Source organism: Peromyscus leucopus, chromosome X (assembly GCF_004664715.2).
Source record: "Peromyscus leucopus breed LL Stock chromosome X, UCI_PerLeu_2.1, whole genome shotgun sequence".
NCBI classification, from domain to species: Eukaryota; Metazoa; Chordata; class Mammalia; order Rodentia; family Cricetidae; genus Peromyscus; species Peromyscus leucopus.
Window position 1 is genome coordinate 89,639,858 of NC_051083.1, and position 12,283 is coordinate 89,652,140.

The 12,283-nt window shown below is 42.4% G+C and overlaps 1 protein-coding gene across 1 annotated transcript; it reads right to left on the bottom strand.

The window, feature by feature from the left end:
- Positions 1–276: 276 nt before the first annotated feature.
- On the bottom strand, positions 277–1,773 carry LOC114683873 (protein BEX2-like). The gene is made up of 3 exons (XM_028858239.2): positions 1,629–1,773; positions 1,081–1,154; positions 277–755 (listed from the first exon to the last, which is right to left on the bottom strand). The coding sequence occupies exon 3, from the start codon at positions 748–750 to the stop codon at positions 367–369; it is 384 nt and encodes a 127-aa protein (XP_028714072.1). The 5' UTR covers positions 751–755; positions 1,081–1,154; positions 1,629–1,773; the 3' UTR covers positions 277–366.
- Positions 1,774–12,283: the final 10,510 nt, after the last annotated feature.

Here is a 12,283-nt window from a genome sequence, read left to right on the forward strand (position 1 = left end):
ATAACGTGTATACGCAGTCAGTCTGTTTACCTTCTATTGGGATAATACGATGTATAGGACTGTTATGCAAAATTCAAGCGATTCAAACAAGCCTAGAGGGCATATCTTATCTCCCAATGCAGATCCTTGATATGAATAACTTACTCGTCTAATCATACAGATGTAATTATCGAGATTCTGCTTAAAAGTCAACAAGTCTCGAAACACAACAAGTCTCTCCTACTATAGTGTAACGCTCGCTAACAAAGGCAAACAGAGAGAATCACACGAAAGAAGTAACCTCAAAGTTTTTACAACAGTGCATCACAAACATGTACGTTTTAGAAGCAGGGGTCCCCATATTCTCTTCAGAGAGAACTTCAGGATTCAGGGCATAAGGCAAAACTCATCGTGGTGGTCGTGGTGAGGGGGGTCAGTGCTAACGGCCCTCAGACTATGGCTCAGCTGCCTTTCCCTCAACTTCTCCATGAGCTGCCTCACATCCTCCCCAAACCTCTCCACGTTCTCCTGTCTCACCCTTGCCTGGGGCTCTCCAACCCTATACAGCAGGTCCCATCTATAGTGGGCAATGGGCGGCCTGACTCGGCGTCTGCGACTTCCTCTAGGCATGCGGTATTCGCCTGTTTCCAAAGGCAGGGCCACGGGCGGCTCCCTTTTGTTAGCCTCTTGTGGCTTTTCTTCCTTCTCCTCCTTCTCCTGATGGTCATTTTCCATGTTGAGATTTTTTACTTCTTGATCTTTGGACTCCATTATTCCTAAGAAACAAGAGAAGGAAAAGGTATCTTGGTGGACTAATCAGCAACGAGGATGGAGTACCTACTATGCACCTTTCAAAATTCATTTTCCCACCCAAGAGGCCCACATGCTCTCTAGAGGGCCCAATTCCAGCCTGCCTCTCCCCAAAATCCACCGTTTTTCCTCAGATCCATCTCCAAGGTAGCTGCGTCATTAAAATGGAAGAACAGGATGGGAGAGAAGGAGAGCGTAGAAAGGGGCAAGTTGGGCCCTGGGGTGTGGGCCTGGGCTTCGCATTGGTTCCCTTTTCCCCTGTCAGGCCTCCAGCCCCGCGCCAGCACCCACCTGGGCCTCTCCTCGCCTTCTCCCCTCCGGCGATGCTCACCACCAGGTGCGCTGAGGAGCCCGACTCCTGGGACCTGCGAACCAACCGGGCAGGAGGGTGCTGGGTGGATGGGATGGGGAGACGGAGGGGAGGCGAACCAACCGGGCAGGAGGGTGCTGGGTGGATGGGATGGGGAGACGGAGGGGAGACGGAGGGGAGGGAGGGGGAGAGGAGGGGCGGGGGAGGACCTGCGGCGCTGCCTTGGGCGCCCCCGCCCCCGCCCCGCCCGGCTCTTCCCGCCCCACGGCCGCCCCCGCCCCGCCGACCACCGCTGGGCAGCCGAGCTGCAGGGGAGCTGGGGGCTGGGGGCAGCTGTCGCGGGGCGGGGCGCGCGCTCCCACTCCCCGAGGGTCCCCGCTGTCGCCCGCCCCGGCCGGCCTCCCGCCGCCGCGCACACTGGGACGGCCACCTGCTGCCTCGGCCTGCGCGGCGGGCGACAGCGGGACCGCCCCCCCCCCCCCCGACGACGACGCCGGGCTCCGCAGACCCGGGCCGCCGCCCCCCTCACCCGCTCCGCTCCCGCTCTCCGCGCTGCCCGGGCCGCGCGCTCTGCGCCACCGCGAACAGGTGCCTCGGCCAGGGATAGGGATGGCGGGCCGGAGGGAGCGAGCCAGGGCAGGTCCAGAGCCCCGGAGAGGGGTGTGAGCCTGCGTGGTGGGCTAGTCACGTGAGACGGCGTCACAGACAGAGCCCCGCCCCCGGCCCCGGCCCCTCCTCTGGCCCCGCGTCTCTGGCCGGGCCAAGTCCAGGCCCCCTCCTCACCTCAGGGTCACTGTGACATCTCCAGGCTGGGCCCTGTCACTCTGAGCCCTGAGCATGTGCCTGTCTGAAGGAAGAGGGGCAGTGTGTTCCCGGGGGGCTCTTAGCCATTGCCACTGTTCGGGGGGATTGAGTTTCCCTCTCCCTCTGCTCCAAGGTTGCCCCTCCTTCCTCCTGCTGTCCCCTCAGCTATCAAAGTCGTCCATTTTCCCTTCACGAAAATGTGTGACGAAGTTAGCCAAGAAAGAAGCTTATGTAGATTGTTTTCTTTTCTTTTCTTTTCTTTTTGGGTTTTTTTGAGACAGGGTTTCTTAATGTAGCCCTGGCTGTCCTGGAACTCGCTCTGTAGACAAGGCTGGCCTCCAACTCAGAGATCCACCTGCCTCTACCTCTGGAGTGCTGGGATTAAAGGCCACCGCCTGGCTAATCTTTTTTTTTTAAAAAATCCTAGTGTTTTTTGCACTGTTCTTTTGGTGATAAACGAAAAGCATGCATCTTTTTTTTCTTAAGAATTTTTTTATACATTTTACATACCAAGCACAGATCCCCCTCATCCCTCCTCTTTTCTATGTAATGATGGTAATGAGGAAGAGGCAGCTATCAATTTGAGAGTGGAGGGAGCATGCTGGAGTTGGAGAGAAGGCACGCGGGAAGGGAAATTGATGCAATTATATCTAAATTAAAATTTAAAAAAGGAAAGGCAGGGAAACATATCTCTTGCCTGTAAAAACCTAGCACTGGAGAACTGAGGCAGGAGGATCTCTAGTTTAACACTGGTTTAGGCTGAGGAGATTCTGTCTCATTTCAGAAAGAAAAAAAAAAAAGAAATCATAGTCTTATTTGAAAAACAGGATTAAATTTGGGAAAAAACCCCAACCATCTGTCTCTTCTGCTAAGTCATTATATAAATATAGACTCTACAGGCTGCAGCTGCTGTTTTTGGACCTTGGAAAAGGACAGGGCAGCTGATGGCTCCCCTTGTGAGGGGCCCCTAGACATGCGAGGCATTTTCATGAGGTGTGCCAGAATATAGTGTGCTATGAAACCTTGTGAGAGATTCAGAATGGGAAGAACCCCACAAGTCTCTTTCAGGAGTTTCTGCTTCCAATGGTTCATATGTGTTTGCAAGTCAATGAGCATATATTTAAATAATCTTAACTTATATACAGTAAATCTATTTCAGGACGAGCTTTGGGAGCTGAGGAGGACAGCAGGAGGCAGGAGAGGCATCCTGGGAGCTGAGGACAGGGGAAGGCAATCCCCCTAGATAATTGGGAATTCAGTGGAAGACAGTTTCAGATACATGATTACCATACAAAATACACTTGCATTTTCTATGCTGGTGATGAGCAATTGAAAATTGAAATGTAAAAGTATCATTTGTATGTTTGATGAGCTTTAAATGTGAAATGTTTAGAAGTAAGCTGTATACTAAAACTGGAAAACCGTGATGAAAGGGACTAAAGACCAAAACAAATGTAAACGTATATAACGAAAATTTTTTCTGAAATTCAATACTCCAAATTCATCTACACATTTAGTTTAATCAAATCCCCAATGCCAGCAGTTGTTCTTTTATAAACTGCAAACTTACACCTAACATTTATGTAGAAAAACCAAGGACCTAGAATAAACTAATTTTGAGGGAAAACATCTGGAGAATTGATAACCATGATTTCAAGGTTTAGGTTGTCTCAGTGAAGGAGTATAGTAGCACTTGAGTATTACTAAAGGAGTGTTCCAGTTACTTGTAACTGGAACAGAATTGAGTCCAGCAATAGACTTATGCATATACTGCCAATTCATTTCTTTACAAAGGTATCAGGATAATTCACTGGGCAAAGTATATTCTTCAACAATATACTTTGTTCTGGAAACGAATGGGGATTCTTCCAGGAACAAAAGAGACCTTTTTTTTCTTTTCCCCTTTTTATTTATTTGTTGTGTCTTTCACATCACACTTCTCCATCCCATTCATTTTCCCATCCCTTCGTATCCACCCTCTGACCTTTCACCCCTTCTCCCCAAATAAAAGAAAATAAAATTTAAGAAAAAAAGAAAAGAAAAAAGAGGAGAAAAATCGCTCATGTGTAAACTGTGGTGTGACCCAGTGAGTCACACAGTAAACCCTTCTATCCACACATCTTTGCTTGCAAGTGTTCATTGCAGAGAGTCACGGGTCTGGTCAGAGGCCTCTACTACATTGCTACAGTATCGATGCTGGGCCCTCACTGGGGCTCCTCTTGGCTCTCCTGCTGTTGCCCTGTGCAGTGGAGATCCTGCAGCTTTGGGTCTGCAGGACTGGCCCCTTCACGTGCTCCAGCAGATCACAGATGGGGTGGATGTTAGGATTGGTCAACACATAACCCTGGTTCTGGGCCTGGGTAGTTGCGGGGTTGGTCAGCCCGCCAGCTCTCCCCTGTCCTCACCACCAGGTGAGCTCTCCTGCGTTGTCCTGGAGCGTTCACCCATTCCGGCAATGAACAAGGGAATGCCTCAGGGTCAGATCTCCCACACCAACACCTTAATGGTCAGCTCTACTCTGTTGCCCAGGCATGGCAACAGGAACCACTCTCCCTAGTGCTGCAGCTAATGAGGCGTAGGAACAGCTCTCCCAAAGAGACCTTTTCTTTTACCTTTACTTACACAAATTAGTTCAAAGCACTCCATAGGCCTCAGTGTAAAAACTCAAATTACGAAACTTTCAAAGTAAAATATAAAAGCACTACAATCTTAGGAACCAAAGATTCCTTAGATGGAACACAAATAACTCATAAATTTAGAAAAAAGGAAGTAATTGGAGTTATCAAATTTAAAACATTGCCTTTGTTTGTTTGTTTTTCAAGACAAGAATTCTCTGTGTAGTTCTGGTTGTCCTAGAACTCACTCGGTAGACCAGGTTGGCTACTAACTCAGAGATCCACCCACCTCTGCCTCCGAAGTGCTGGGAATAAAGGTGTGTGCCACCACCGTCTGGCTAAAACATTGCCCTTTAAAAACATAGTTTAAAAATTGAAATGGAGGAATTAGGGATATCAGTCACTTGGGAAAGCTTGTGAACCTGAGTTTGAATCCTTAGCATCCATGTAAAAAGTCAGCTGGGTAATATGTGCCTGTAATCCCAGCACTGGGGAGATGAACACAATAGGATCTCTTGATAACCAGCTAGTCTAGCCAAATCAGCAAGTTCTAGGTTCATTAAATACAATTCTTTTTTTTTTTTGAGCTGAGGATCGAACCCAGGGCCTTGTGCTTGCTAGGCAAGCACTCTACTACTGAGCTAAATCCCCAACTAAATACAATTCTATATATATATATATAAATAAAAAGGTGGAGAGAGGGAGAGTCTGAGGTTGACCCCTGACCTACTTCTGACTTCCACACATACACTCAAGCATGTTGCACTCCATCCACATATGCACACTTACATATAACACACACACATACACACACACACACACACACACACACACACACACACATGCTATGAAATGGAGGCCTAGGAATAAAGCTCCATGTTAGCACTCATTGAGCACACATGAGGCCCTCTGTTCAATTTCCAGCCCTGGAGAAAAATCAAATTTAAATTCAAATATTAAAAGGATCAGTGGAAAGGTCAAGTGTCAAGTGTGGTAGTGTGGTGATAAGCACATGTAGTACTTGCTTCTTGAGGAACTGATCGCTTGAGCCCTTAAGTTTGAGGACAGCCTGGGAAATACAGCAAAATCCTGACTCAGCAAACAGTCAAACAAACAAACAAGCAACCTAGTTTGAAACAAGCAGATACAATTCATGTATTTGTAGCCAATATAAAGAACTCCTGAGACTCGAATTCAGAAGGCAATAGTACAGTGAAAACAATATTAAAAACCAAAATGATCAAAAAATTCAAGTACAAATCCAAATGAATTCACTGGAATGGTAAAGGTAAGATAGCCAACAGTCCCTACTTCTTCATTTGTTGCTGGTGAGAAGTTAAACCACTTTTCAGGATTTTTTTTTTTTTTTTGCAATTTCATGAAAAGTTAAACTTACACATAACATATTTTCCCAGAAAGTCAACTTTTAGAAATCTTCCCAACAAAATACAAAACTTACTTTCTGGCAAATTTTGGCATGGGAATGTTCATAGCAACATCACTTATGATAGCTACAAAGTGGATAAAAATATAATTATTGATAAAGGAATGAAGAAAGCAAATTTGATGTATCCATGAATTTTAACATGACTAATCAAAGGGAAGAACAAGTTATTAGTACAAGCAGTGACAGATGAATTTGAAAAGATAGGCTTAGGGAAATCTGTCAGATTCAGAGGAGTACATTCGGGATGATTGCATTCCATGACTTCTAGAATAAGCAAAAGTAACATACACATTATAAACTGGACCATTTTTATCTGACTTGAAAGTTGCTGTCTTTCTGACTGTAAAGGTGCACAGCATAACTTATTCAGCAGAAGAAAATATTCTGTATCTTGATACTCATTTATCTGCTGATAAATACATTAAAATATTGAATTATACAGTTTAACTATGAGTATCTTGGGTTGAAGATGTAGGTCAATGGTAAGGAGCATGCCTATCATGCCCAATGCCCCAGGTTTCATCACCAAAACTATAAAAATGCAATGCAGCCAGGTGGTGGTGGCACATGCCTTTAATCCCAGCACTCAGGAGGCTGAGGCATATGAATCTCTGTGGGTCTGAGGTCAGCTTGGGCTACAGATTGAGCTCCAGGACAGCCAAGGCTACACAGAGAAACCTGGTCTCCAAAAAGAAACAAAAAATGTGTACTTTTTATTGTTTGTAAATTATAGCTCAATAAAGTTCATTAAAATAAAAAGCTAAAAATAATTCTAATTGAATATATGCAATACCTCTGGTCTGAAAATTATAAAATAATTTTGATATTCATTGAACAGAAACTAAAACATTATTATGATTATTAATCAGAATACTCAATATTTTGAAGGTTTAAATTATATCCAAATTGATTTTTTAATTCAGTGTAATCCACATAAAAATCTCAAGAGGGCACTTTTCTTCATATCCAGATTCAAGTCATATATATGAAAATAGAGAGCAAAATAACAAGACAATCTTGAAGATTAAGAAGAATCAAGAGTTCTACTACCAGATATCAAAATATAGCATAACACTACTATTGGGCATAGCTAATATAATATTACAATATTAATACTGACATCCTAATATATTGTCACAAAGATTAAAATGTGTGTATATGTACATTTTATAGACCTGAAAAACACACCTATATATTCAGTCACTTGGTATTTAATGAAGGTTATATACTGTGAGGGAGGGAAAGAGTTTCTTTTTAAAAGGTATTAGACCAATTAGATGTCCCTATGAGAAAAAAACATGCACATTGATCCCATCTTAAATAACACACACAAAACCACTGGATCTAGAAATGTAGCTCAGGTGACAGAGTCACCTACCAAGCCCTGCATTACAACCCCATCGCCTTATAAAAGCAGGCAGGGGAGCAGAGTCTTAGGATACCAGCACTTAGGAGGTTGGGACAGAAAGCACATTTAAGGGCATCCTCCATGACAGATAGCATTCATGGACCACCTGAGTGGCCCGAGACCATGTCTCAAACAAAAACAAAGAAAGGAAAAAACTAATAAGGGCAACAACAAATCCTCTGAATCTAAAATGAAAAGGTAGACCTGTAATTCTAATGATACACATTTGAATGGAGTTTGCCTTTGAGATTTTTGGAGTAACTAGTTTTGTTAAAGGGTTCACAAACTAGGATGGAAATCATTATAAATCAATCACATTTCATTAATGCTATGATATTTCTGTTCATAAAATAATTCCATTAAAAGTGCTAGAAAACAAGTTACAAACTGAAAAATATATTTCCAGCATATATATCTGACAAATGACTAATTCACATTGTATAAGGAATCTTTAGACATGAGGGGCTGAGGGTATAGCCCACCATGAACAATACCTTGGGTTCCATCCTCAGCACTACAACAAGAAAGAAAGAAAGAGAGAGAGAGAGAGAGAGAGAGAGAGAGAGAGAGAGAGAGAGAGAGAGAAAGAAAGAAAGAAAGAAAGAAAGAAAGAAAGAAAGAGAGAAAGAAAGACACACAGAGAGGTAGGGATGAAGGGAGGAGGGAAGGAAGAAATTTAACAAATTAATAAGGAAAAGAATAAATCTACCACTCTACCCATAAAATGTAGACAAATATCATAAAACAGAAAACAACTTACTTCACAGAATAAAAATATCCAAATGGCCAATAATTTGTTAAAATAAAGTCAATTTCATTAGTTTGTGAGAAATGCAAATTATAGACAAAATATGATAGCAGTAAACACTCCTCAGAGTGTCTGAAATAAAGAAAAAAAGCAGTATTTTACAAGGATGTTGTACAACTAGAATTATCATCACCAGTTTGGCAAACCATATGACAGAATGTATTAAAAGCAAATACATACATAGTCTATGATTCAGCAATTTATTCTAGGTATATTGTAATAAAAGATGAGCACTGATCTCCTGGAACAGCTTTTGTATTTAATAAATACAATAGCACACATCTACATTTATTTTTTACTAATACATAAAAATATAAAAGTGTATATATCAGTGAAGTAACATGTACTATTTTAGTACATACATAGAGTAATATTTAAACCAGGTTAAACATATCTATGTTTGCAAACATTTATCATTACTTTGTGTTTAAAAGTTTCAAAATCTTCTCTTCTACCGCATTGAAATGTACATTATATCACCGTTTTCTGTAGATACCCTGCTTTTGAATAACACACCAGAACTATTTGCTTCTATCTAACTATAAGTTAGTACCCATTGATCAAATCTACCATATCCCTCCAGCACCTTCATCATTTGTCTGCCATCCTACCATTCTACTCTCAACTTCTTCAAAATCAACTTTTAAAATTTCAGCATCTGGTTGAGATCATGCAGTATGCTTCTTTCTATGCCTAGCTTTTCCCCCTTAAACTGATGATCTCCATTTTCATCCATGTGAACACAATTTCTTTGACAATATTCCATTGTTTTGCATGACAAAATACTATTAATTTGTATGTATGTACTACGATTTTTAATTATAAAAAATTATTTAATGCAAGTTATTTCTCCTATACTAATGGGCATTGAGGTCATTTACACAGGGAGAGGTTATTACTAAGACTGCAGTAAGCACTCCCGTATATTTCTCTTTTTTATTTAAAAGTGTTTTTTTTTTCATTTTACATACCAACCACATCTCCCTCTCCTTCTCCTCCTCACTCTACCCCCACCTGCCCCCACCCCACCCGCTATTCACTCCTCTAAAGGGTAAGGTCTCCCATGGGGAGTCAACAAAGTGGCATATCAAGTTGAGGCAGGACCAAGCCCCTTCCCCCAGCATCAAGGTTGAGCAAGGTATCCCTCCATAGGGCATGGACTCCAAAAAACCAGTTCATGTACTAGGGATAAATCCTGATCCTGCTGCCAGGGGCCTTACAAACTACCCAAGCCACACAATTGTCACCCACATTCAGAGGGCCTAGTTTGGTCTTAAAGACCATTCATCAGTTGATTGTTACTTAGGTTAGTCCTATTTATTGACTCTGGTTAATGTTACAGTGAACAGTGTGTGCAGACATTTCTAACCAATTCATTTCATTTCCTTTATTTTTTTTATTTTTTATTTTTATTTATTTATTTTGTTTTGTTTTGTTTTTCGAGACAGGGTTTCTCTGTGTAGCTTTGCGCCTTTCCTGGAACTCACTTGGTAGACCAGGCTGGCCTCGAACTCACAGAGATCCACCTGGCTCTGCCTCCCGAGTGCTGGGATTAAAGGCGTGCGCCACCACCTCCCGGCTTCATTTCCTTTAGATATATGAGATTGTTACATTAGAAAACACTACTATTTTAGTTTTTTAGTAGCCTCCAAACTATTTCCCATAATAGCTATCCCAAAATTGTAGAAAAAAGGAGACACTGGCATTGCTCACAGGGTTGAGAGATACACAATCATGAAGATTTGAGTTCAGATTCCCAGTCTCCATATAAAAAAGCCAGGTGTGGGGAGTGAACCTGTAATCCCACCTGGGAAGGCAAAGATGGGAGGGTCCCTTAAAAGAGTAGCCTGTGGCTGGGCAGTGGTGGCACATGCCTTTAATCCCAGCACTGGGAGGCAGAGGCAGGTGGATCTCTGTGAGTTCGAGGCCAGTCTGTGCTACCAAGTAAGTTCCAGGAAAAGGCACAAAGCTACACAGAGAAACCCTGTCTCGAAAAACAAAACAAAACAAACAAACAAAAAAGAGTAGCCTGTGTTCACAAGTTTCTTCCTGGGTCCAAGGTAGAACCCACATACGCTATTTATATTTTCCAGGCTGTTTCAGACACTGATTCTCACATGGGAATAATCTCCACAGATCAAGCTCCAGGCTCCTATGTCATTTGTACACATTTGTACACAAATAAGTATAATATGAAACACAAAGACTTCTCTGCTGTGGGCTGCAGGAATATATAAGAACTCAGCTGATTATGGCAAAGCCACTACCTGAAGGGATCAAGGAATTCCTTCAGAGGAAGCCAAATTCCAAGGAGTTTTTGGTGTTATTTGGCTTGTTATATATCAGCTGTCTTCTGTTATGAAAATCATGTGTGCCTTCATAGTTTTCCCAATTGATTTTTCCCTAAGAAGGGCTAACAGTGTGGACTGATCACTCTCTGGACATACACATTCCAGGTATTTGGAGAACAGCCTCAGGAAAGGCTTCCTCTGGAATCAGATATCTCCCTTAGCCACTTTCAAGGACTAACAGAAATAACAGTCTACATGAAAGTCTCCTGATTTAAGGTGAATTCCACACACCGCCTAGGTCAGGTGGATGTTAAGTAATAGTTTTACACAATTTAACTCAGACCCTCCTTTCTTACAGTCTTACTAACTTTATAGACCACTAACTCCTTACCTAACCACTTCTAGGAATATTTAAAAAACCTTCTGCGCTGACAGCTATGCTCAGCCAGAACCCCAGTTCAAGCCTCCCTGTAATTATCATCATTGGCAGCAACTGACCAGGTCCATCCCCAGATGGAGGAAAGTACCTTATCAGAGATACTTCTGTACTCTCTAGGAACATATTTAAGCATCCAGGCTACCTGTTTGAGAAGGCCTGGCAGATGTGCCAATTAAGCTTTACTTCCTCCTTCCCCAAACCTTACCTCCGGTTCCAGATCTCCCTTTAACTATCACCAGAGGCATCTACCTGTACACAGGTTGCCTAGCGACAGAGCACACTTTCCCCCACCCTGCAGAAAAATGGCAGATAGCTTGGACAGATAGAAGCCACAGGAAAAAAGAAGGCAGTTTTATTTCTCCCATTGACCTAGCAACTTATAGATTCTTAACATTTTCTACTAATCACGTTTAAGACCATAGTTGAGCACATAAGATCCCTCTTCTTAGATATTACCCGAATTTAGCCTTTAGTTAATTCATTTCCCCATTGGTCACTTCCCTTTGGGGTTGCAAATAATAATTAATGGTTATTGCCTCTCTATGTGATTCTTATCACCCCTCTGTTTGACCCTGGAAGCCTGGCTTTGCACTGCCAAGGGAATACTGCTTGTAAGTGTATATATACCAGGACTTCCAGGGCACTGGAGGATGGAGAAGAGAAAAGAGAATGGAAGAACTAGATGGGTAAGAACTTTAGAGGAACAAACTGAGATGGGGAAGAACTAGATTGAAGGGCTAGAAGAGAGTACTAGAGGAACGAGATGGAAGATGAGGAATAGTCAGATGGGGAAGAACAAGATAAGAGAGAAGGAGATGGGAGAGGAGCTGATATGGGAAAGAACTAGATGGATGAGAACCTAGAAGGGGCAGAACTAGATGAAGGAATTAAGATAGAACCTGAAGGGGACAGCAGATAAATATAAAGAGAAATTGGGCAAGAAAGGAGCTAAAAATGAGAGCAGAGTATAAGCTTGTAGAGAGAAAACTGACAGAATAATAAAATGTATTGACTAAGGAGTTTCGTGTACATAGATTCATTTCTTTTCTTCAAAGATTAATTATTAGCTGGTTGAAGATTCTTCCTGGACCCTGGGAGGGGACTATCGAGGGGCTGGGCCCTCATAGTCCCCGATACTTCTCCATTTGTGTTTAATATTGACCAGGTGAATATTAGTGTAGATAAAGAATCTGATCACCCAATATTTAATGAATAATTCTGCCATAGTTTAATTTATGTAATTTTGATTTTTTTGGAGACAAAGTTGTATGTATCCCAGATTGGCCTTGATCTCTCTATGTAGCTGAGAATGATCATGTTCTAATCTGATCCTCCTTCCTCTAACACCTGAGTACTGAGATTACAGGCATGT

Excerpts from the sequence above, each read along its gene's own strand:
- LOC114683873 (XM_028858239.2), bottom strand. The coding sequence starts at position 750 with ATGGAGTCCAAAGATCAAGAAGTAAAAAATCTCAACATGGAAAATGAC.